Source organism: Oryctolagus cuniculus, chromosome 9 (genome assembly GCF_964237555.1).
Source record: "Oryctolagus cuniculus chromosome 9, mOryCun1.1, whole genome shotgun sequence".
Classification (NCBI taxonomy): domain Eukaryota; kingdom Metazoa; phylum Chordata; class Mammalia; order Lagomorpha; family Leporidae; genus Oryctolagus; species Oryctolagus cuniculus.
Window position 1 is genome coordinate 39056842 of NC_091440.1, and position 26506 is coordinate 39083347.

A 26506-nucleotide genomic window follows, 5' to 3' on the forward strand; every position below is an offset into this window, starting at 1 on the left:
GAGGTGACAATCCATGTCAAACCAAAGCAATGAGATGCTGCTGAGAAATCAGAAAATACAATAGAAATATCAGTGAAGTTGAAGTCAGGAGAAAAAGTTTGAATCTCTCTCTGGTCCCTAACCGCGGGTGACCTTAGCGAACTACCTGACTTGTATGAATCTCAAGTTTTCTTTTTTAACTTGAACTTTAATAAACCCATGGATTAAGTCATTGCATAATTACCATAGGAGGATATCAGTTGTATTACTGAAATAAATTCAGTGACTAATGCAACACAGGAACTCATTAACTATTTGTTGAATTGAAATTGTTTGTGTATAAGTATAGCTATGGATATGTTTTTGTACACAGTAGGTAGGTTCAAAGTAAAAAGTCTGGATAATTTAGCATTCACTCATCGCAATGCGCCCTAATTGTATAATTTCTTTGCTTCAGACTACTAATTCAGAAAACTTGGGGTGAAACTTATTTAATGAGCCCTTTTTGTCCTCATCATAATTAAATGATAGCGTAAGCAGTCTTTTGAAGAATACATTGTAAATACTTAGTAAAACACAGCGGTCCTTCCTTTGAAAGGATCCAATCGTAGACAGATTTAACTAAGCAAGTGTTTCTTGGCATGCAAGAAGAACACAGGGCAGGAAGGAGGCATAGCCTCCGTCTTCGGTAACTGACCTGTAAGGACTCTAGGTAAGACTCATATGAATAGTCAAGTGCAAACAAAATTGCAAGGGAGAACACAGTGTTTGCTGTCTGCTTATGACCAGGACCCTGGGCACACCTTCCTAAGCTGGATATGAATGACCCTTCTCACCTGTGTCCCATTCACCTGGTAAACCTCAGTTGCTGCCTATATCCCAGTTTCCCCCTATCCCTCAGCCTTACAAAGGATGAATCTCCGGGTGGGGGCTCATTCATTCCATGCTGTGCCCTGAGCTGAAATGGCTGCCTCGCTGCCCCCTTCTTCTTACCTCCTCTCTTGGGAAACCCCTCCTGTGTGTGTGTCACAGACTGCCTCAGTGCCGTCTTGTCCGCTGAGCTCTCGGGCCAGCTCCTTTGCTAGGCAAGTAGAAGCTGCATCCCCCTTGCCCTAGAGCACGCAGTCTGTTTCCCTGTGCCACCTATTGATGGCAGAGAGAAGGGGGTGCAGGAAACACTTCTGAGTGGGCGAGAGGATAGGGAAGAGGAAGATTTTGAAGATGCAGAGCATGTACGTAACACAGAGAGATATCATGGCAGGAGGGAGCTGATAATTCCTGAGGACCTGCAGGGTCCCAAGCATTGTGCAAGTAATTTATATACAATATTTTCCATGCAAATCCCTTTAAAGTTGTGAAGTTGAAACCCTTGTCTTTGGCCAGGTATTGAAAAAGCAGAGGAGCTACAAACTGAACCTCAGGTTTCTCTAGGGCCTGTGCTGTTATCATTACACCTGATCTCAGGCGAATTTTCTAACGTCCTGCCTGTCCCATCTGGTCAGTAGAGCCGCATTCCTCAGCACGTCTACCTGGCAGAACCTACCTGTTTCTCATTGCCCATTCCAGCCTTTGACGGAATAAGGTCCCAAGTGACGTGAAATGGTCTATTTTTAAGACTTTTTCTGAAAGTAAACTAAAACTTTCTTGTGAGAAAGCCAGCAAGAAGACATGGACTTAGAAGCATACACATTAAATAAAACTAAATAGGCAGCCCTTGAGTGTGGTTGTTCAGGACACAGCGCTTTGAATACAGTGTGGAAGACAGCGGGGAGTCCTAAATCTGGTGAAGGAAACAGCAATGGCTGGAAATTCCACCATGGAAAACATGATAGGAAAACCAGGAGTGAGCTCTATCTACATTAACACTAGGGGAGTAATTGGTCCTGCCTGAGGGGGTGCCCTGAACTCCTGTACTCCCCCACCTTTGCAAATAATCAGACTTACATGTCACCTCGAGGCAAGAAAACCCAAAATCTAGGTTGGTGGCGAGATGTTCTGAAAGTGTTGCGTTTGGTTTTGTTACTGTGGAAGGAGTTATTTTAACCTATCAGAGACAGTGACTATTCAGAAACATATTGGACCCAGCTAAGCCTTTGTCACAGCAGTGAAGCCGGCACTCGGGGCTACTGCATCCCATATAGGAGTGCAAGTTCAAGTTCTAACTCCTCTGCTTGTGATCTAGCCTCCTGCTAATGTGCACTCCGGGAGGCAGCACTTAATGACTGAAGTGCGTGGGTCCTCGCACTCACATGAGAGACCTGGATTGAATGTTGGGGTCCCGGCTACGGCCTGGCCCAGCCCTGGCTGTTGCAGGCGTTTGGGAAGTGAACCAGTAGACGTATCCTCCCCCCATTTCACCTCCCCTCTTCCTCTTACAAAGAAAAAAAAAATAATATGTTGAAGATGTATAATGATCTGAATGTAGGTATTCAGGCTGGTGCATATTTCATAGAAATTTTGTTTTTAATTTTTTTCCATTGAACAAGCAAGTTGAACTTTTTTCAGATATTTAGAAAAGACTTCCAAGACAGCCTACCAATTGTTATCTAAGTTAAATAAATAAATTATAAACAAGTTTTTTTAAAGAAATTCTGTTGATTATAGCAGTAAAATCACAGTGACAGTAGAAAGTTTGAAATGCCTGTGGATCCTGTGATCTTTGGCTTTTTGCCTTGTTTCATCCATCTGTCTATCAAAGCTGAATTAGAAGGAGGGTGGGGTAATATTCACTCCAACGTTTGTCTTTCCTGAGAATGACAAGATTGCAATTGTCGGCCATCTTATCCTGAATGGCAAAATTAGCTGAATCTATTGTAAAAATAATGTTTATTCATAATGCTTGAGACAGTTTAATTCACTTAAAAAAATCTTCATAATGTGATAGGTAGTATGGTGCAGTGGGTTAAGCCACTGCTTAGGCACCTTCATCCCATATCAGAGTGCAGGTTTGAGGCCCAGCTACTCAGCCTCCTATAAAGCTCTCTGCTAACATGCCTGGGAAGCAATGGATGATGGCTCAAGTGCTCGAGTTCCTGCCACCTATGTGGGAGACCCAACTAGGGTTCCTGGCCCCTGGCTTCAGGCTAGCTCAGCCCAGGCTGTTGTAGCCATCTGGGGAGTGAGACAGTGGATGGAGATATCCCCTACTCTGCTTTCCAAATAAACAAACAATTAAATCTTTTTAAAAAACTAACAGCTAAAAAATTTCAGTCGCTGAAATTCAGTTTACTGATTTTAAAGATGAAAATAAGATATTTATTTGCGGACTAGACCTGTGTCCGCAGTTTTAAATGAAACCTCCAAAATTTAGTTTACTTTTTGAAAACCTACATTCTAATTCATTACACTAGAAAAGACCATTGAATAGATAGAATGCAAGCAATAAACTCTGCCTCACGAAATAGATTCCTCTTTGGTTGACTCTTTTTGAAAATAAACAATGGGAAGTATTTTAATTAGTTTCATTCAGTTCCTCAACAAGTGTTTATTAACACCAAGCACTGGGTTAACCCAGGGGCCACGGGGATGGAGAAGGCTCAAAGCCCTCCTCAGTACTGCACTGCTAAGGAGGGTAGACAGACGGGAAAGTCCTCAACCACAGCTGGCGGCCATGAGAGTTTTTACAACAGCGTGCCCAGGAGACCGTGGACTAGGGAATGATGGGATCAGATTGTTTTTCAGAAAATTGTCTTGGAGCACAGCTCGGGCAATACACTGGAGGGGGCGGGGAGGTCAGACCTAAGACAGGGAAACAAACCCATCAGAAGCTGGTTCTGGAGAAAAGCACAAGAACCTAACACAGATCCGCCACCATTGTAGGGACAAGCTGGAGCGGACAGCCCGGACAGATGTTTGGAAAGTAGAGCCAGCGATGTCATGATCAGGGTAGAAGTAATGGAGAGGGAGGGCCCAAGAAATCTCCCCAACTGCAGAGATCTATGACTAGTACCTAGGTAAATGAGACTGGGAGGGCGGGAGGTTACTTTTTTCTTAGCAACACAGAAGGAGGAACATGTCTTGTTCAGGTGGTCTTGTTGAGTAGAGTTCTGGTCATGCTAAGGTTGCCTCGGACCACCAGTTGGAAATGTCTTATCTCCCTCTCAGGTGCTTAGGAAAGAAACTAAGGCCCAGATACTTAAAATCCTCCCCTTTGTAACTTGTGGTGGAAACCATGGGAACCAAGGGAACCTACTCTACAGGTGGGAAATCAAAGTCATAGTCTTGGGCAACATTTGTGCTACAGGTAAAGAAAGAAATGTTTGCAAAAGAAACTGAGATATCTAAGAAAATAAATGGTGTCACTACATGAAAATGCAGGTTGAGCAACCCAATTCTGAAAGCCCAAAATCCAGCTCTAAAATTTAAAACTTTTATAGTGCTGACATGACCCCACACATGGAGAATTCTGCACATGACATCCTGTGATGGGTTGCAGCCAAAATGCAGATGCGGCCCGTCACTGTGGCTCAGTGGGTTAACGCCCTGGCCTGAAGTGCCAGCATCCTGTATGGGCGCCTGTGGGGAGCAGCCCGGACTGGACTGAGTTACTGGAATTAAGACTTATTCTATGCATCTGCTCTCCCACAATATGGCGCTGGGAGAGAAGTAAACAGCTTCCGCACAGCTGCCTCCAGTTCAACCAATAAACTGTAGGACTTGCTACTGATTGGAGAGCAGCGTACTCGGCGTGTGGGCAGCCGAGTTGGGATTGGCAGAGGAGGACTATAAAGGAGGAGAGAGACGGCATTCACCAGGAACATCTAAGGGGAACATCTAAGGGAACACCTGTGCAGCCCCCGAGAGAACCGGCCGGCGGTGTGCCGCTCCCCTGCGGAAGTGGGGAATGTGGCCAGGGGGAACTGCCCTTCCACGGAGGTGGAAGGGATAGTAGCCAACCCGGGAAGAACCAGCAGCAAACCCGGGGAGGGCCGAGCAGACGAAAGAACAGCGCAGGGTCCTGTGTCGTTCCTCCACGAAGAGGGGGAGCGACAGGCGCCAGTTCGAGACCCAGCTGCTTCACTTCCAATCCAGCTCCCTGCTATGGCCTGGGAAAGCAGTAGAGGATGGCCCAAGTCCTTGGGCCCCTATACCCGCATGGGAGACCTGGAAGAAGCTCCTGGCTCCTGGCTTGGGATCAGCACAATCTGGCCAGTGCAGCCAATTGGGGAGTGAACCAGCAGATGGAAGACCTCTCCCTCTCTCTCTCTCTCTCTCTCCCTCTCTCCCTCCCTCCCTTTTCTTCTCTCTGTGTAACTCTGATTTTCAAGTAAATAAATCTTAAAAAAGCAAATACATCGACAATATATAAAATTACCTTTAGGCTAGGTGTAGAAAGAATATATGAAATATTATTTTAAAGATTTATTTATTTGAAAGGCAAAGTGATAGAGCGGAAGACGCAGAAGGAGAAAGATCTTCCATCCACTGGGTCACTGCCCAGATGGCCACAGCAGCCAGGGCTGGACCAGGCTGAAGCCGGGAGCCAGGGACTCCCACATTGTGCCAGGTGCCCAAATAATTGGGCCATCTTCTGGTACCTTCCCAAGAGCTTTACAGGGATGGATCAGGAATGGAGCAGCCAGGTCTGAAACTAACTCTTGGTGTGGGTTGCAGGCCTTGCACATGGTGGTTTAACCCACTGTGCCATAGACTGGCCCCAATACATGAAATGTAAATGAATTTTGTATTTTGACTTGGGTCCCATCCCCAAGATACCATATAATATATGTGCAAATATTCCATAATCAAAAATGCAAACACATCTGGGCTCAAGCATTTTGGATAGTGGACTCTGAAGCTGTATAAACTCAGAATGGCCAAATAAAATATTATTCTTTGGCCTTGAACTTTTTACTGTCAGTCATGAATATTTTATTATACAGTATTTTTGTGCATTATTGTTGATTTCTAGGTGAGAAGGGCGAGCCTTTGTGTTTACAGTAGTGTCTGTTCTGTAACTACTAATTCACATTCTCAGTGTGTTCCATTCTGAGCAAATATCTTGGCTTTAAAAAAGATTTATCTATCTATCTATCTATCTATTTATTTAAAAAAGTTATAAAGAGAGAGACAGAGAGCTCTTCATCTGCTGATTCGCTCCCCCAGATGGCTTCAATGGCCAGACCAAAGCCAGGAGCTTCATCTGCGTCTCCCGCATGGATGGCAGGGCCCTATGCACTTTAACCATCTTCCACTGTTTTTCCCAGGCACATTAGCAGGGAGCTGGATCAGAAGTGGAGCAACAAGGACATGAGCAGTACCCATATGGGATGCCAACATCGTAAGCAATGGTTTTACCAACTGCATCTCACTGGCCCCGCTATCTTGGCTTTTTAAAGCAGTAATTAAAAATGTTGAGAGACAGTTTGAGCAGTGGTTAAGACACACTAACTGGAGAACTCTGGGCGAATTGTGTTAACTTATTGCAGCCATTTCATTAGGAACTTGTCAACAGTGAAGGAATTAATATCCACAGAGCTCTTAGAACAAAGTACCTGGAATGTATTGTTTGATCAGATATTAGCTTTATCAGAGATACCCATTATAAAATTGCATGGGGAAGACAGGGGACCTACTTGGTCTTTGCTTATACATAATGTGAAAGATTAAGGCAATCTAGACAATCCAGTGGGACAGACACTGCATGTTGGTTACTTGTTAGAACTGATGACAGCAAGTAGATCAACCATGTTATAAAATAGATGAGGCTGCTCGGCCCAGAGAGTAGTTTTGTGCGTCAGATGTGAAAAAAGAAAGAAAGGGATCCAGATTGGCCTTGAGTTCATCAAAAGCCTTAATTCATTCCTCAACAATATCCAACAGAATTATTTTAATTTCATGTTATTTATAATACTTTGCAAAACAGAAAAGTCATGAATTTTATAACTAGAAAAGTAAATATACTTGTCTGAACACCTGTCATTGGCTGGGCATGTAGCATATGCATGTTTTTTAAGAAATTATTTATTTATTTGAAAGAGTTAGAGAGAAGGAGCTTCCACCCACTGGTTCTCTCTGCAGATGGCCGCAACACCCAGAGCTGGGCCAGGCCGAAGCCAGGAGCTTCTTCCAGGTCTCCCGTGTGGGTGGCAGGGACCCATGCATTTAGACTATCTTCTGCTGCTTTTCCCAGGCTGTTAGTAGGGAGCTAGGTCAGAAGTGGAGCAGGTAGGACTTGAACCAGCACCCATATGGGATGCAGGCCTTGCAGGCATCAGCCTTACCTACCGTACCTCAGTGCCAGCCCCGCCGTGCGCACTTTTGAGTTCACAGCAGTGCTGTGGCTTTCGGTTGTTTTCCCTTTTTGCTGATGGAGAAACCAGCTCTCCAGCCTAAGATTCAGCTGCAGATCAGTGACCGAGCCTGCATTTGGCTGCGTGTTTGCCTGCTTTGAGAGCCTAGAAATTTATGCTACCTTCCTTCACCTGGGGGGTGAGGTGGGGGAAGAATCTGGACGAGTTGGGAGCTCTTGTTTGTTGAAGTCGCCATTCTTTCTTGAGCTGTGGGTTTCTGTTTCCTCCTCCTGAAAGCACCTGATTTCCTTCCCGATCTAAGGTTCTGTGAACTTTTATGAACTAATGTAACAGAAACCAGAAGACAAGATAGGAATCTTGATTCTCCCTCCCCCCTCATATGCAAATACCATTCTTCAAGTGGAGCAGATTGTCACAGCAAATATGTCGAGCCTTGAATGTAATGAAGCGCATTTGTCAGTGTCTGGGGCCCTGTAACTTTATAAAAGTTAAACAGGGACATATTTCAGAAATGCACTTCTGAACCTCAGAAAATGCCTGTGCTTCCTGTTGCAAAAGGTGTTCCTTTCAGTTGCTTGAGAAAATAATAGAAGCCGATGAGAACACGGGTGTGTTGTTAAATGCAGGCTTTTTTAACGTGCACATTCCTCTAAGGCAGTGTTCACATGTCATTTTAATAAGAAAGGGCACCTGTCTTTTGTCTCGGTACACGTTCACCTTTCAGCATTTCAGATGGTCAGATGGGAGGGCCCTGAAAAAGTTATTTTTATTTGGTGGGTTTGGGGAATCCATTCAATAGCCGGTGTTTTCTTTAGACTTTATTATGCCTTCTGCTGGGTAAATGTCACAGAAATGCATTTAGTGACTCTTAATCCTTTTCTTTAACCAAAATTGAAAGAGACAGCCATTCTCATAATAAATCACTTTGTTGACTGTTTTAAGAAAGAAGGAAAGGAAAAAAAAAAAAACCTCTGATGTGAGTTTTCATTTTCCCAGAACAGTTAATTAATAAGTGGCCCAGGACATTTACTCTATTTAAATAATACCCACAAATACACACACATTCCTGTGCAGTGCACAGGTGATTACATACACAACACACACATGCATGCGGTCACTTATACACCCAAGGTGGCTGTGCCCATATAAAATTGTATTTACTGTGAACCCCAACCATGACCTTGAAAAGTTTTTAGAAAGAAAAGATAGCAAACTCTCTCATTCTTTGATATGTTCTCATTTTTAATCTTGAGGATTGTTTCACTTTGAAAAATAGAAGCTCTTGCTATTAGTTTTGGTTAACATGCTCCTTTTCCAGATATTTTCATAGTTAGGTTTCTTACAGAAACGGAGAACAGGTTATGCTGAAAATGATCAAATTCTTTTTAAAAAATACAAAAGGTGGAAATGGCCTAAGAATTCATCATGAGACAAAGAGGCCAATACTTCAGAACTGAAAACCTAGAAATTAATAAAGTATACCCTAAAGAGTGGTGTGTCACCACCCAGCTACTTACTAACAACCCAGCTAGCGTCCTTTGATTTTTCTTGTATATTAATGATTTTAATATAGCAATTTAAAAAATCACATAGTAAGACTTACTGGTAAATAAGGAGTCTTCAAACAGTATATGGAAAATGTGTTTTTTGAAGACAGTCTGGGTGGATTTCAGTTTTTTGCATCAAAATAAAGTTATCTTTCAGTTTTCTAAGAACTTGTTGAAGTCCTTTCATAAGCTTTTTTCTATAATTTCAGAACTTTTTTTAGAATTAATATATGTAACCCAACTCAAAGATGATCTGATGGTAGAGTTAAGACCAAAGGTTATTTTGAAGGATTTTGCCAAAAAGGGTTCTATGTGTGCTTGTGGTTTAGACAAAGGGAGCATAGGAGGTGGGTACATACTATTTTTAGTGTTTTTTCCAAGGAAAACAATTTTTAATAAAATATTTGCAGAATCCCAGTTTGAATGGATTTTGGGGAAACTCACTATTCCTGAAGAAATGACGGCAGAACCACTGGGTGAGATAGCAGCCTGGCCTGGCAGATGTCCGATTCTTGGTATTGTCCAAACCGTCTCTGTTCATAGGAATGTTTTCATGGAAAATTCGCCTACCACTCTGACCCTAACACAGACTCTTAAAAAAATTAAATTTAGCTTTCTACTTTCTAGCCAGTTTTTCAAGGAAAGAGAAGATGGAAGAAAGATTCAGTTCTTCATTATAGCCTTCCAGCTTATTTATCATTTTAATTAGTTTTTTTCCCCACATCATGGAGTTAGTTTATTTTATCTTGATGTGTTTAAAAGATCGTACATTTTAAATTGCTTTGAAGCTCAAGTTTAAGATGCAATATGCAGTTAAACACAATGCGTAGCTGCTAAAGCTTTTTCGCATCCATTTCCAAAACTTGATTAGTCCCAAAAGAACATTTATTGATTTTTTTTAATGAAATGCTAAGTGTTGGGCACATTTAATTGAAACCTGGGTCTCTTTTGAATGAGGGGCAGAAGCCAGCTCCCTGCCTGGCCAGAGTCACCATGTCCCCCCTCTCTCTTTCTCTTTTACTCAGCCTCGAATTCTGGAGGCAAAGTTGAAGATCTTGGGGGGTCACTCTTTTTTATGCTGTTTTTTTTTTTTTTCATTTACTTGGAGGGGGGGATGTTTGTTTAGGATTTTTATTTATTTGAGAGGCAGAGCTACAGACAGAGAGAGGGAGAGACAGAAAAAAAGGTCCTCCATCTGCTGGTTCACTCCCCAAATGGCTGCAGCAGCCAGAGCTGGGCCAATCTGAAACCAGGAGCCAGGAGCTTCTTCCAGATCTCCCACGTGGGTGCAGGGGCCCAAAAACTTCCACTACTTTCCCAGGCCACAGGCGGAGAGCTGGATTGGTAAAGGAGCAGCTAGGGTACAAACCAGCGCCCACATGGGATACCAGCTCCACAGGCAGAGGCTTAGCTATTGACGCCACAGTGCCAGCCCCAGAGAGAGGTCTTCTATCTGTTGTTCTGCTCCCTAAATGCCCACTATAGCCAGGGCTCGGCCAGGCCAAAACCAGGAGCCTAGAATTCCATTCAGGTGTCCCAGATGATTAGCAGGGGTTCCAGCACTCGAGCCATCGCCTGCTGCTTCCCAGGTATATTAACAGGAAGCCGGGTCAGAAGCCCAGTACCCGGGAGCGGAGCTGGCACTTCTATCTGGGAGTTGAGCATCCCAAGCTGCAGCTTGACTACTGTGCCTTGCCTGCCCATTATGTGTTTTTGTTTTTGTTTTTTAAGAAGAGAGCATGTTTTATTTGTAAGACAACATGGGCAATATTATCCATAGCATTTTTCTTTTTTTTTTTTCTTTCTTTTTTTTGGAAAGCATACATTGTACTCATTTATTCGTTTTACAGGGAGAGAGGGAGAGACAGAGGCAGCAAGGCAGAGATCTCCCATCCACTGATTCGCTCCTCAAATACCAGGAGCCAGAAATGTAATCCAGGTCTCCCAAGTGGCTGGCAGAGACTCAGCTGCCTCAGCCATGCCCTCAGCCTCCCAGAGCCTGCGTTTGCAGGAAGCTGGAATGGGAGTGGACCTGGGACTTGAATCCAGGCTCTCACATCCTACTGCTAGGCCAAATGCTTGCCCGATATGTTGGTAAGGAAATCATCAAGGAAAATTCTTCAACACTCATTTTCTAATAGCTTCTTCCCTTCTCCCTACACCCGTGAAGAAAGTCTGCATCTTTATTACGTGCCTTCCTTTATTACGTGCCTTCCTTTATTACGTGCCTTCCCGAGTTGCTTAGTCTCCAGGATAAGCTTATCTGGTGTTTTCATCACTTTCCCTCCTGAAGCAGTTAAGTATTTGCTTTTGTGTTTCTGAGGCCTGTTCCTTTGTCTCTCTTGGTTTCTGATTAGACTTGCTCACACCTCACGGACTACTTTTCAAGTTTTGCACTGTTTCCCTGTTCCACTTTTGCAGGCTCTGTTGAATCCTTGCTGCCAGTAGATGCTTTCTCTGCCTTCCCCTGCCCCTGCAAAATATCCATCTTAAAAACGATTCCAAACATTGGAACTCCTGCTCATTGATCTCTCTCAAATTATATGCCCCTTCCAAGACCCCACAGACTCGTAAATCACCATCATGCACAATACAGTGGCCATTGAAACACGACCACACTTAAAGGAGTTAGAAATGGGCAGGATGCCATTATTATATAGAATTTTGCTTTTGGTTACCAGGTGAACTACAAAGAGACATTCCTGACCCACACACCAGTCTGACCCTTGCCCTCTTAGGTGATGTTACTTTACTTTTTAAATAAATTTTTATTTATTTGAAAGGCAGAGTCAGGATAGACAAGAGATCTTCCACCCACTGGCTCACCACCCAAATGCCAGCAACAGCCAGATTTGGGCCAAGCCAAAGCCAGTAGCCAGGAATTCAGTCCAAGCCTCCCACATGGGTAGCACAGACCCAGGAACTTGAGCCATCATCTGCTACCTCCCGGGTTATACTTTAGCCAAGAAGCTGGGTCAGAAGTAGAACCAGGACTCAAACCCAGGCATTCTCATATGGGATGCAGGCATCCTAAGCATTATCTTAGCACCACACCAAACACTGCTGTGTACTTTTTCCTATTTTTAATGCAGAAGAGATCTTAAAGATATTTTTTAACATCTGATAAAATTGGGTTAGCCTTTTAACGGAGTGACTCATTTCCTCTTACCCAGAACTCTCGATTTACGGTATTTGACATGACATGTCACATGTGTATAATACTGAGAGGACTGTTAGGATTGGAATCAGGAATCCTAATTTGACAATGAGTGGTTACACCATCACCAAAATATCTCCTCACTCCCCCATCCCAGACTAACAATATGTAATGTATACCTCCATTCAATAAATTAGCATTCAAGAAGTCTACAAGACGCAGGGGTGTCCATCTCTTACATCACAGCTCAGGAAATATTACTCCCAGCTGCCAGACAGTAAATATCTTAGGCATTGAAAGTCACTCAGTGTTGCAACCACTCACCTCTGCTGTCACTGAGAAATAACCAGAGCAGTGTGTAAACAAATGTGACTGTGTTCCAGTAGAAACTTACTTACGGACGTTAAAATTTTAATTTCATATCATTTTCATGTGTACAAGATATTTCTCTTTCTTTTTTCCTTTAAAAATGGAAAAATGAGGGAGAGCATTCAGCCTAGTGGTTAACGCCCCCTCTTGAAGTCCCTGGGTTTGATGCTCGACTATAGGTCCATACTCTAGCTTCCGGGTAATGTGTCCCTGGGGAGGCAGTAATGTTGGCTCAAGTAGCTGGGTACTTGCCACGCATGTGGGAGACCTGGATTGTATTCCCAACTCCTAGCTCTGGCCCTGGCCTTGCTGCAACCATTGCACGGGCTTTTGAGGAGTGAACCAACAGATGAGGGTTTTCTCTCTTTCTACCTCTGTCTGTCAAATAAATGCATAAAAATTTCAAAAGAAAAATGTAAAAATGGGGACCACAGTTTACCAGCCGCTGGTATATATTTTCAAGTAGAAAGAGCTACTATTAGTAAACAGCTAGAATGAAAGTCAGAATATGACTGGTAGCATTTTGAGGAAGACATTAGAGAATTTCAGTTGCCTAAGTTGGATGAGCAAAGAAGTCTAGAGAGCACCTGAGATCATGAACTCTCCCTGTGGATCTTGCCAGCTTCTCCCACCCTCCTGGAGAGGAGCCTAGAAGCTCTTGCCTGCCTCTCTTTGCCCCTACTTACCTTTGGGTCTATCCTGGCTACAGAGCCCCTTCCTCTACCATCTGGAATGGCCAAGGCCGGGTCTAGCAGGTTTTCCAGTTCGTACACCACTTCCCCACCAAGAGAGAAACGCAGGTTCTCCTACCACACAACTGACCAGTGCTTTTCCCCAAGTAAAAGGATCCTTTGTTCTTTCCTCTTTAGGTCTTCTACTGTCAGTAGTTAGTCCCATAGTAACCTGGGTGGCAGCTAGGAGATGCCCCTGTGTGACAAGCAGCCAGCTAGCCTAGCTCAGTGTACCAAAGACAGGTGTTCTGGCTTCAGCTCAAGCTTCATTTCTTAGGACCCATGTTCATGACATAAATGTCATAGAGACGACACGTAACATGTAAAAACATGTCAGTAGTTGCCCTCGATGTGCTCTCTAGTGGACTCTCAGTCTTTTCACATTAGGATTTTGCTGATTGGTTTTTTTAAGCTTCTGTCAGCCTCTGGTCGGTAGACATACACGAATGCAGGTTTTGTCTCCTTAGGACAACCAGACGAATCAGAAGTTGGAGTTCTATTTGGGTCAGTGCAGCCAGGAGGCTTTATCTGAAAGCAGCCCTTTCAGGGTAACCTGGCGCTTCCTGTGGGCCACAATTAGTGCATCAGCATTTCCCGTCTTAACAGGTCGGAACTATTCACTGTCTTCTGAAAGGGCCACTTGATCCTACAGGGGTCATATAGACCACATTGATTTAACAGTTGAATGAAAACTACCGAGTCCAGTTTGGTCTAGTTTTCCCATGGAGGCATTCCCTGTACATCTTACCTTATGGAGCTTAGTATTTTCCTGTGTGCATGGCTCCGTGTGTGTGTGTGTGTGTGTGTGTGTGTGGCAGTTCTGTTCCTTCAGGTACTTGCTTGGCAACTATTATGTCCCCAGGATACTGAAATAGTAGATATGGTCCCTGACTTCCAATCAGAAATGGATGGAGAAAGCCATCGAAACAAAATACTTACAGTGTATTCTGATAGTGGATGTAATAGAAGTAGGAATTGAATTGGGACTAACGACTGCCAGTATGAGACCTAAAGGATCTTTAATTGGGGAAAAGCACTGGAAGTACTTAAGCTAACTGTGAGGACGTGACAGAGCTTAGATGGGGTAAGAATTATGCATTCCAGTGCAGCAAGGTGAAGAGCACTGGATTCCGAGCCACAGACTTGTTTCTCCTGGCCTTGGCTGAGTCACTTCCTCATCTATGAAGTGGGGTTAATAATTCGCATTTTGCAGTCCTGTACGCAGAGACAGCAAGTGTAGCTCCCTTCCTATCGTAGACGTTTTCACCAGAGGCCATGTGTGGCCAAGAAGTACGTTGTAGACTCTGGAAGGGGTGGAAGGGGTGGAAGGGGTGGAAGGAGGGATCAGTTTTTGTGGGGTTGCATGGGGACAGGGCTTCCATTCTGAATGAGAGCCAGGAAAACAGTGCACCTGGGTCAACTATTGTCCCGCTGTCCCCGGGAGCTCACTTGGACAATGGAGAGTGTATCTTTCCCCAGTGCAGTCTTTGCATATTTTACTGTCCTTACAAGTTGACTGAGGGACCTGGTCAAATTACATACTTTTTCACACTGCTTTTTTACCAGGACTTTCAGCACTGGGGCCGACTTGATTCTTTGGGGCTCACCGTGATTCATAAGCCCTGAAAAATATATTTAAGCTTGACACTATTCAGCAGTCTCGGATTCTTCCCCACGGACGAGCAAAAGTAGATGTTGATGAAAACTGTCTACTTAATACCTTATTGCTAGGGCTAGTGAGGTGCTTTAACTCTTACTGAAATGTAGCACATGGGCATTGTGTCCTAAAATAGCCTTGAACCAGGTAAGGATACAGTATGTGTGTTTCCGTGCAGGGGAGGGGGGGGGTTGTTGAGACTATTGAACATGACATAACTAACTTTGCTGTATAATTCTTTGATCTTTTTTTTTTTTTTTAAGATTTACTTATTTATTTAAAAGTGTTCCTCAGAGAGAGAAGGAGAGGCAGAGAGAGGGAGGGAGGGAGGGAGGGAGGGAGGGAGAAAAGGAAAGGAAGGAAGGAGAGAGAGAGGTCTTCCATTCGCTGCTTCACTCCCCAGTTGGCTGCAATGGCCAGAGCTGTGCTGATCCAAAGCCAAGAGCCAGGAGCTTCTTCGGGGATTCCCACGCAGGTGCAGAGGCCCAGCACTTGGGCCATCTTCTACTGCTTTCCCAGTCCATAGCAGAGAGCTGGATCAAAGGTGGAGGCAGCCAGGACTAGAACTGGTGCCCATATGGGATGCCGGCACTGCAGGCGGCAGCTTTACCTCCTGCGCCACAGCGCTGGCCCCTCTTTGGTCTTAAAGACACAATAAACTTGGAAGAGCTCTCACAGTCCTTTGCAGTCCCCTGCGATGATCCTATCCAGTGGCAGTCAATCTACGCCTTTGATATTGTGGCTGCAGAGTAACTGCCCATAATCCAGTTAACCGACTCGCCAGATGTCCCAGCAGGAAAGATGAGATCAAAACTCTCACCAGCCCAACCCCAAACGTGTGCTGATGAAATGGTAAGATCTCCTGACAAAGGCTTCCCACGTGGAAATTGCACTGAGAACAGCAGTTTTCCCAAATCGAGTGCTGGCAGGTTTGTAACGGAAAAGTGACGGAGCACCCAAGCTTGCGTGCCTTGATTTCTTGCAGGAGAGAAGCCCTACAAGTGTACCTGGGAAGGCTGCACCTGGAAGTTTGCCCGTTCAGACGAACTGACGAGGCATTACCGCAAACACACGGGCGTGAAGCCGTTCAAGTGCGCGGACTGCGATCGCAGCTTCTCCCGGTCGGATCACTTGGCACTGCACCGCCGGAGGCACATGCTGGTGTGAGGACTGCTACTGCTGCCTGTCCAGCTGAGCGTAAGAGCTGGGTCTCTTAGCGGCACCCAATTCAGCAGGGCTGAATCCCCTTCACAGTGTTAACACAAAAAAACAAAAAACAAAAAAGGGCATCACCATCCCACGGTGTCTGAAGCCAGAGCAGGAGAAAGCAGGGTGCCTTCTGCGTTCGGTCCGAAGGCTGCCCGCACCATGACTACGCGCGCACCGTCTTCACGCTGGCCTGGGCGCTCAGCGACCCAGATGCTGAAGAGACACGCATTGTTTTCTGTGCCGTGTACTCTGCCATTTAAAGATGTTTGTAGCTTGTACATGTTCTGAGCTGTCAGACGTTTTGTTGTTGATACCCGAAAGGTCATCTACCCCACATTGATGGCTAGAGCAAGACCTTTTCAATTTGGATGATCCTCCCTCTGTCCCAGCCCCTCCCCCACCCCCCCAGGCCCCCTTTTAAAAGACGTTTTAGTTACTGTCTCAGTGAGCTAGGACACACACCCAGTCTGATACCAACAAGCGGCACGGAGGTAGAACCGAAGACGCTGTTGGAGAGAGGTTCCCTTCGCTGACAGTGCAGGGGCCCCGCGGCAGGCGGGGGGCTCTGCCGTGGTGATGGCGACAGTCCCCCATCACCGGCAGCCCGTCTGGATGCCATGCCCGGAAGGAAATCAACATTGACTCTTTTCATTTGTTTGTCCTTGGTCGTTCTCGTTTTGTTTTCGGTTCTGTTGTGTGCACCTGTTCCAGCAGAGGGGCAGTGACGTTTCAGTGGAAGTCTAGTCCTGGTCCCTGTACCTGGCGTGGACTGGCACAGAGGTGTCCAGTAGTTAATAGGAAGAGCCTGTCTTTAAAAACAAAAACTACTGCCCCACTTCAAACTCGCAGGGTTCTCGCACCCACGCATCATCTCCTCTTGCCCCCAGTATTTGGTTTCCAGGAGTCAGGGAGGGGGGACACCTTCCTTAGACACACTGGCACCAAGGTAAGAGGCGGGGCTGCCCAGGCAGCCAGCGAACATGAAAACTCGAAGCCGAGATGGAAATAATGCACCCGCTGAGGAGAAAAGCAATAATGAATAAAAGGACTTTCCTACAATAACTTCACTGAGGACTCACATTACCAGTTTTCATTCTTACCAAAGGGATTGTGGAAAAAAAAAAAAAAGCACCCAGCAGTTTAGATGTCTTGGTTCCATTCACAGCCTGGAGGTCATCTTTCTGCTGCTTGTTGTTCTGCTTGGTGTAGAGTACCACAATTGAAGATTATACTCCCATTTTCTTGTTTGCAAACAGTTGGCTGGTGACTAGACAGGCAAGGGAGGCATAGCCAGGAATTAATTCTTGGGTGAATGAGTCAGTTCTCCTTGGAACCCAGTCAGTGGCAAGGGACTGCCCCCTCCCCCATCCCGTTTCCCCCCACCCCCCAGTCCCAGACAGCCTGCCATGGTGCTAGTTTCGGGGAGCCAAGGACAAGGGACTCTCCAATTGGTTCTTCTATAGAGATTCCATTTTCTCAACTCTACTGGGCCCCCCCGGGGTCCTGCATTAGCATCTACAGGGAGGTTGCACCCACTCCCCCTGTGCTAGGGATGAGAAGAAACTGCAGTCCCATCAACCCCCAAGAATTATGAGCCTTTTTGCAACTAGCTAAGCATCTAGTTGAACAAAGCAATACATCACCAACAAGCATTCTTTCAGAAAAATTATCATATTTTTGTCCCCACTAAAAGCTGGTTTTTTTTTGGCCAGCTTAATGTGGCTAAGGGGCTTGGGTAAGCTTTGTTGTTGTTATTGTTGTTGTTGTTGTTGTTGTTAGGATTTTTTATAGCTTAGATCTAAAAGGTCTCCAGCAAAGACCTTGGCAATATATTTTAATTACAAACACTTGATTTGGGGAATTGCACAAAATTAACCTCACAATCTGACTAGCTCATTTTTAAATGTCAGCATTCTGAAATAATTTCTGGTTACAGAATTCTCCTTTTTGGGATCATCTTCTAATTCAGATAATCTTACTCTGATGTAGTAAGAACTAAGAACATTGAAACAAGGATGATTTGTGTTGGATGGTAGCAAAAGGACTTTTTAAAAGTGTTCAAGCAACCATATAATGATTTTCAGGTCAAATTCTGGCTTCAAAAATATGTGCTCTGTATTTTTTTCCAGGTCTGAAAAATTCACCAGGCAATTTCCCTGCAACAAGGGCTGTAATTCTGTTGATAAACAGCTTGGTTAGCTACACAATCTACTACCCAACAACCAGTGGGTTTTTTTTTTTTTTAGCAACTGGAAAGTTTTTTTTATCTGTACTATGTGCACCTCCTACTTCTCATTGTCTGTGGCCATTCAGAATAGCAAAAGGTTTCGTGATGCATGCCAGCATTAAGGTGTCATGATGCGTGCCAGCGATGCTTACTGGTCAGTGGCAAAGAACAGATTCAAAGAGGAACAAACATATGACCATGAAACCCCCAACACTGGCTCCAGAACCTATTGGACAGGTAGTAGGGAATCACTTAAGTGAAATGCTGATTTGATATCGTAAGATTTCGTAAGAAGAGCCAGTCCTTTTCTTTGCTGAGAAGTGTCCTGAATGTATTCGGGCGGACACGGTTTTCAGAATCCATGGAACTTACTTCCTGAGTGGCAGCTTTGATTTAAATTTAGCACAGAGTTTCATGAGCTGTAGCTCTCTGGTAGTATAGGAAAGATTTGGGGAAGTGAGCTCCCTCCTCACCCCTGAAAGTGAGAAGCAGGCTGAGATGATAAAGCTGACTGGTAAAAGCCGTCAGTGGGACACTGTCTTCCCCTTTGACAACACCATACGTTGAAGAAGAATTCCAAGCACAAACAAGTAAATGCGTCTGTGATCCAGCCCCAGGCACTGAAACGCAGTCTAGGCTTGTGTTGGGACACAGCAAATTCTTTTTCATGAGTTTCCTAAAAGTTGCCCCGTGGGATGGGAGAACATAGGATATCTTCAGGCATGGAAAAGCCTGCATTATTTCTCACATACGCATTTCTGGCCTCTTTTACAAAGCACAGTGCATCATGGGCAATGGAAAAAGGATGGAAACCTAAAGGACCTGTCACTTGTCCGTGATTAGATGCATTCTTTGGTTTCAAATTGGAAATGATTACATTTATAGATGGGGATAGGCACATGATTGGGAACTTAACCCACACGCGACTGTAACGCCTCAAGACAGTGCAGTGGACCTTACTCTTTGCTTTGTTAGAGACTGACTTCTAGGGAGTTATCTGAAAAGTTACGGAGGTTCAGATTCTGAGGTTTAATAGGATCCCTTCTCGTATTCTGATCTTAAGTTGTTCAGAGTTTGTGTTCTCCATCCACACCCAGCCGCCTCCTGTCAGTTATGTGTGGACTCTGCTTGCTAACTTGTCTTAAGTTCTATTAAGGCATTTAGACGGAGATTCCTGTTGGCTTTCCCATAAAGATGGCACCATAGCCTGGCATCACTTTCACAAAACACTGTAGGACATTTATTTTCAAAAGAAGTTGAACAGCAGGAACATAAACCACATTTTTTAAAAAGTGAGCACTTTTTATCACACGTTATTTAAGTGGGAAATAGGAGGATGATTTCCGGGAGAAAAAACTTGCAGATGCTATGGTTTTCACATGCCAGGTCAAGGTGATGAGAAAGGCCATTTTCCTGACAGTTGGAAGTTGGAGTAGCTTACGCAAATACTGTTTATTTGCATGCAACTTGATTTTCACTTCAAATTGCCATTTGTGTTCTAAGCATAAATAAAATTCTGCACTTGAACATCAGGTCATCAGAATAATACCATGTGTATGGATAAAGATGCAGTGTTCCTCACTCTGCACTTGACTTGTATTTATTAAGGTGGCACATTGGAATAAATCTGCTGAGGGGAGGCCTTGAAAGTGTACGTCTGCACCTTTGTTTTGCTGGGATGACTACTGAGAGATGTAGCTGTAATGTTGTCCGAAAGGCGTCTTATCGTTGATAGTGAGGATTGACAGAATTGAAGCCGTGTTAAGAACATCAGCATCCGTGGTACAGTCTGTGTAGAAGGGACTGAATGGGAGAGAATTCTTAAGAATCGTGATAGGCCCAGGAAGCCTTAATAGTCATAGTTCATAATCCAGTCTCTGGTGTGGTTCTTCATTAACACCTGTGAAGTTAGTAGGGAAATGTGTTCTATTTCAACATCGCTGCTCAGATTTCTTCCTTGGGGTTTCCTGAGGTAGTGCGTTCCATTAAAAAGTTTTCTGTTTGATTTAGTTTGGTTCAGAAAAGGGGTTTAGTAAGTCATGTCTTCCATATTCCACCTTTCTGCGTGTCCCCACACTGCCTTCCACTTACCTGGACAGACACCTCCAACACGTGCACATGTATACTCACACCTGTATATGCAGCAGCCCATGGGCTAATAAATATCAACAAAGAACTTTTTTAAAAGAAAGAATTTGTAATAATCCATGCTGTCTAGAAATATAAGTTATTTACCTTACTAGGGAATCAGCTTATGATACTATATATGACTTTGCCTGCATTTTATAGTTGAGAAATGTACATACAAATGAAAAAATGCTATATTTTCACAGTTTCATTATAGAATAATGTCTGTTTAGCAACCCATGTCCATTGGTACTTTAAATATGCTAAATAGTAAGCAATTGCAATAGAAACTCAGAATTTCATAAAAAAAAGACATAGAAGGATACTGCATCTTTTAAAAAAATAGAGTGACGCTATTTTACTGTATTCGTAACATATGTGATAGTGGAAAAAATATTTTCAAACTCACAAATTTTACAGAGGTTGTAAATAGTTTGATGAAGTATGTTGGGGAAAAAAAGAGCTTCTAATTTTCATCACAATAAAGAGAAAAAAAAAAACTTGTTCAGCTATGCCTTGTGTATCTTACACACAGTTAGCGATATTGCCATGAAAATTCTGTTGCGCTTTGTCACAACTCATTCTTTGTACTCCATTGGAATGGAATGGCTGCTTGTCATGGGTTAGCCATGATGGCTTAAAACACCATGAAGTCATTTTAAGTTACAGACAACTGATTCCAAATTCATCATTTATTTTCCTAAGATGGGGGGATACAGCTGCAGAGAATTTTCCTTGCTGCAAAGAGGAACATCCAGATGTCCTTTTTCCTCTTCTTTCTTAGTCGTCTCCCTGCTCGACAACGTGGTTCTTGATAAAAAGAAAAGGGCAAAACCATACAGGTGTTTGTTCTTGTCGAATTCCAGAGAGATTGCTTTTAGGTATAGCTGTGTGTTGACAAATTAAGTACTGTGGGTCTGGCCACGTGGTAAATGAATCTGTACTGGCAGTAGGGATGAGCTAATGCCAATTTTCAGAAATGAATTAAAAACTGAAAGTGCCTGTCAGTAACATTATAGCTAACGAGATATTCCTGTACTTCACACAGCAATACTTCTTCATCAGACTGGGTTTTTCCTGTACGTTTTGAGGCTATGCACACACAAATAGATTCACATAGTAAATTGGATCTGCTCGCATACAACAAAAAAATAATCCTTTTGTGTCTTTTAAATATACCTGATTTTATGCTAACATTTCTTAAATTGATTTCTCTTATTTGCACGGTGTAAGAATGTAAATGTGAACATTATCTTCACTGTACACTGTGGTATATGGCAGTTACCATTTTCAGATAAAAAGTTGACTATGATTTGCCCAAAACTTATTAAACGGTATCTGTGACTTGAAACATTTTGCTAATTTATTTAGAGCAAAACCCTGAGGGGCGATTGTTTTTCTCTATTTTATCAACTCATATCAAATCCATCTTTACATTGCTTCATTTTGCATTTCCTCAAAATTTTTTATTATCTAAAAACTTTTGGAATGAATGATAGTAAGACTAGCCTTCAATCTTGCAGTGAGCCCTGAAAATTACCAGATTCACATTAAAAATTTCCCAAGTTTCTCACAAGTAGTTATTTTACTGCAGAAAGTAGAGCCTCAGATGGAAATATGCAATGAGATTGTGTGAATAGACAGAAACCCTGGAAATTCTCCAACCCCGCTATCTCAGAGCACAAAATCACCCGAACAGACTATTGAGGGTACCAGTAAAATCATACTCTTTGAGAGCCAAACATCTGGTCAGAAGAGTTTCAAAACTACGACTGTTTAAACTTCCAGGTTTTCGGTGGTGGGTCCTACCACAATGGACAGTGTTCTGCAGGCCCGCATCACAGGCCAATGAAACCATCTACTGTTTCCTCCTCCACGTTTCAGAAAGGGGGAAGGGAAGCTGAATATGTACCAGGATGGGGTGTAAAATACTCTCAAGTGTCCCAGGGAAACGGCCGAGTTCCTTAATCTCATGAAAGTAGAGTTTTCGGACTGGGTTGCTTTCTGCATGTTGTCTGAAAGTACTAAAATACCTTGAAAGTTTTTAAAAAATCAATAAACCAAGAAAACAATACTTGTTTTTTTTTTTTTTCTTACTGAAGACTTACTGCATGCCAAGTATGCTGCTGGCGCTTTTTAGGCACATTACCTCAATCTACATTTCATTGATGGGGAACTGAGACATGGAGACGGGGAGAGGGAGACTGAGTTGTGCATAGACACAGAAAGAGTACACAACAGAGGAGGAATGGGAAGTCACATATGTCTGGCTCAGTCTCCTTTCCGGTGTGGCACACTGCCTGTGTGGTCCAGACACCTTTGCACATCTCTAAGACCTAGTAGTTTATTATGGCCACCATGCATAAGTAGTCATCACATTGTCTCAGTAAAATATTAGGACATGTTACAACACTTGATGAGACAGCGGTACAGGGTATCAAGTCAGACCTTGCCTGGGAAGTCATACATGCAAGATGACTGTAAGTTTCTACCTGAACTTGTCCCTTTTCTCCTAAACATTTGGCCTGGAGCTCCAGAATCATCAAAATTCTTCCTTAATGGCATATTTGCCTGAGTTGCTTTTCTCAGTTGTGCATATTTCTTGGTATATATTTTAGACACCTGTCTGCCAATGCAGACCTGCTAGAGTCTGCTGCAGAAGGATTTGAAACATTCACCTCCATGGACCTAGTTCAAGGTCAGAGCTCACTCTTAAAATTGTGAATAGGGTGGTGATCACAAATTGGGATGATATCAAGTAGAAATTATGAGTAATTCCTTTTCCTATTTCTCGCTTAACAGCACCATTGTGGAACATTTTAAGTATTGATAGAGATAATTTGTTTATAGTGTTGTTAGTTTAATTGAATTTTATGTGAGAAACTGTACAACATCAGAGAAACAAAATCCCCCTTCCTTTGGCTGTGTGGAGCAAGGTCTCTGACAGTATTGAGTCATGGAGGTGCTAATGGACTTAGAAAACATGAAGAGAAGGCCGTTCCTCATAGTGTTTCTGTTGCTGAAAATGAATCTCCTGAGTTATGATCTTTCTCTGCATTACATGGCTGAGGAAGAGATATAACCTGTATTAACAAATTCGCTTCCCTGCTCAAAGCAAGTGTTCCATGCATACCACCTGCTGAAGATCAACTGGTTTCACAAGCAGTAATTTTTCAATGATAAAAATGACAACTTTAAGTGAGTTGAAAAGAGATGAATGATGGCCATTTTCACATCAGGACTTTGTCTTTCTGGATTCCATCTCTAGAAAATTTGAAGCATTTGAGACAACAGTATCTTGAGTCTGCTTTTTGTGCAGTACAAGAACCAAGGACGCCTATATCTCACTTTTCCTAAAGTAGGTTGACCAAGACTTTCACAGAAATTCGTTTTTGTTGAGAAAAGAGCGTGAACGCTAGGATAGAATTTAGATCCAAAGCTTAGTGGTAAAACTATCCAAGCAATCAAAGAATAAGATATTTTAGGGACATACCAACATCTTCCCTTTCTTCTAATTTCATGCCCTAAAGATACAACATAAAACATTATAGAAAATGCCTTTGCCTTACTAGCATTTCTAGTTTTCCCTTGGCAGAATTTTGTGATTACATCCAGACTACAGTATATATTTTGTTCCCCAAACTTTATTATGTTGGATGGGTATTGTTGAACTGGGGCACTGGTGCCTATGTTCAAGGCTCTTTCCTATCAACTTGTCTGTCCACAATTTGTTGTGTTCAGAGACTGATTTTTTTGAATCACTGTTCCCCTACGGGATGGTGGCTGTATTGTTTTGTTCATGTCTATGTGTGGGACACATTGCATCACATGGCAAACCAACTCTGTGGATGTGAGATAACTGCTTACAAAACCAGCTTGAAAACATTGTCTCATGTATTATGTCATCCTGCATCACAATGCAATTATGTGTGTATCATGCTCATTTTTTTAAAAAGAGAGAAACCAGCAAATTCATGTTTGTCCATAGAAGAATGTACTCAGAAATTTCTATGTTGTGAATTAAGAACAGACCACTGTTAAGGTACCCACCTGCCACTTAAAATGACTTAGTTATAATTAGTAGTAGTCTAGACATTGCTCTTGGTGTGTGGGGGTCAATTCAAATGTCATATTCTTTTGAATAATCTCTCAGTCGTTTTTGAAAAGAATACATGGGAGTAAAGAAAAATACCATCTTTGGCCAAATCAAGCAGACATTCTTTTTGGATTTTCCTTGACACTTAGCTCATTATACATGGTGATTGGATCATAAGATCTCTGTAAAAATACAAAAACATCCTTTAGTTTACAAAACAGTTATTCTAGGCTTTAAGCCTCTGGACAGTGAATTGAAGAGATGGGCTGCATCTGCTTCACTTTACTGATGTAAACTTACAGATGAGTCTTGTCTCTCTGTCCCCAGGGAGCTTGAGTGCCCAGAGGAGATCCTACAGGTTAAAGGATGAAGCCCCCCACCCCAATGATGCTCACAAACAAATGTGTTGAGTTCTTAAATCTTCATTTGGTTTTCTGTTCAGAGTTTTAATTGCAAATGAATTTATTTCTCCAGCTTATCTAAAATCTAATTTCCCAATAGTTTCCTCTGCATTTATATACGCTATAGTGTTTAGGCAACCTGTTATAAGTTTATTAATATTATGTAAGTGTTGTTCTTGTATTTATGTATAGTGTATGTATTGTAAATATACTCAGAGCTTTTTTCCTTTTACTGTAAAATGGTGATTTTTTTTTGCCCTATGATAATGTAAAGGGAGACCCTCCTAATGAGATTCTCTCAGAGGATGATTATTCCAGTCTATTCTCAGAGATTTAAATGAACAAGTGTTACCGTTTTTAATGGTGTCTCAGACATATTCTGTTGGTGCATTGCTTTTCTGTATTCAACTTTCCTATGAATTGAGCTGTGAACCGAAATAGAGTTTAAACCTTTAACTGTATGCATTTGTATAATTATCTGAATGAAGGCATGAAGGTTAAATAAAGCATTTTGTATGGAACAACACTCCCTAATTATTACTAAAGCTGACTCAGACACTTTGGAAATCATAGTTATTAACCATTCTAATTAAACCTTTGTTATGAAAAGTTTTACCATTTGTGTATAGTGATTTAAAATCCAGAATAAGATAGAATCTTTATGAAGAAATGAATGAGGTTTTTATTTTGAAACAACCAGCGTTTAAGAAGTGATTCCTAACCTAACATTTTAATGACTATAAAACTAAAAATTGGTTCAAAAATGTCAAATGATAGGAAAGATACATCTTTTAGAATGTAGAATCAAATCTCCAGGAAGTATAATTTCTTCAGATTTTGCCTATCATTTAAATGTAGCATGATCCACTTAGCACCTGCTGAGGCTAGTTGATATATGTAGGTTTTGAAGAAAACTCTGTTATGTGGGCTTTGGGAAAGGCCATTAATGAGTAGAATATCTTATATAACTGCTAGAGTAAGCAACTGCTGAAAAACCTGTTACTCGTTTCATGGCATCATTTGGTTGAAAATCTAGAAAAAATCCCTTTTATAAAGGGAATGGTGGTCAGTGCTAGTAGTAATTACATAGAATAGAGGTCAGTGATAGTATTTGAGTGCTTTCCATTTGCAAGGCAGTATTCCAAGCCTTGTATTCATGCCCTTTATTCATTTGAAAAAATCCTGTGTTGAAATTCTAGTATTATACTAACTTTACAGACTAAAAGACTTGGCACTGAGTTTAGGTGACTTTCTCAGTCAGTGTGGTCCCAAGATTGGCATCTTTCCCCACTAACTCAGTATGGGTCATGGGGATGGAAAAAGAATGGGAGGTGATAACAAGGGTTGAGATGGGAGAAAGAATCAACAGTCACAAGTACCTTAGAAGCATTCAGCAAGTATTGCTATGTATGTATAAATAAATACTATTGTAAACCCAACAAAATACCTATTTCATAATCAGCAGAGTATAGTTTAATATCATAAAAATCTGAGACTGAAATAAATTTGGTTTATTTTTATTACTGACTAGATCCATTTGCAAATGAATGCTGAGTTCTGTGACATTGCTGTGTTTTCTTCAAAGCAACTGGAGACAGCCATGGGGCTACCACTCACCCTCCATTCCCATCGCAGCCCACTGAGTTTCCTTGGAAACTGAGGCAATAAACCAGTAAGTAGATTTTTACTAAGTTATTTGTGAAGATTTTAACCAGGCCGTTTTAAAAAATCATTTAGTTAAGGCTGGGACCAA

General features: G+C 42.6%; 1 protein-coding gene across 10 annotated transcripts in view; it reads left to right on the forward strand.

Annotated features, from left to right (window-relative positions):
• Positions 1-25274, forward strand: part of KLF12 (KLF transcription factor 12) — a 519070-nt gene extending 493796 nt beyond the window's left edge. For all 10 annotated transcript variants that reach the window (XM_070048724.1, XM_070048722.1, XM_070048719.1 and 7 more), the window contains one exon: positions 15679-25274. In XM_070048724.1, coding sequence (XP_069904825.1) covers positions 15679-15860 — 182 coding nt within the window. In that variant the 3' untranslated portion in view covers positions 15861-25274. The remainder of the gene's footprint in view (positions 1-15678) is intronic.
• Positions 25275-26506: the final 1232 nt, after the last annotated feature.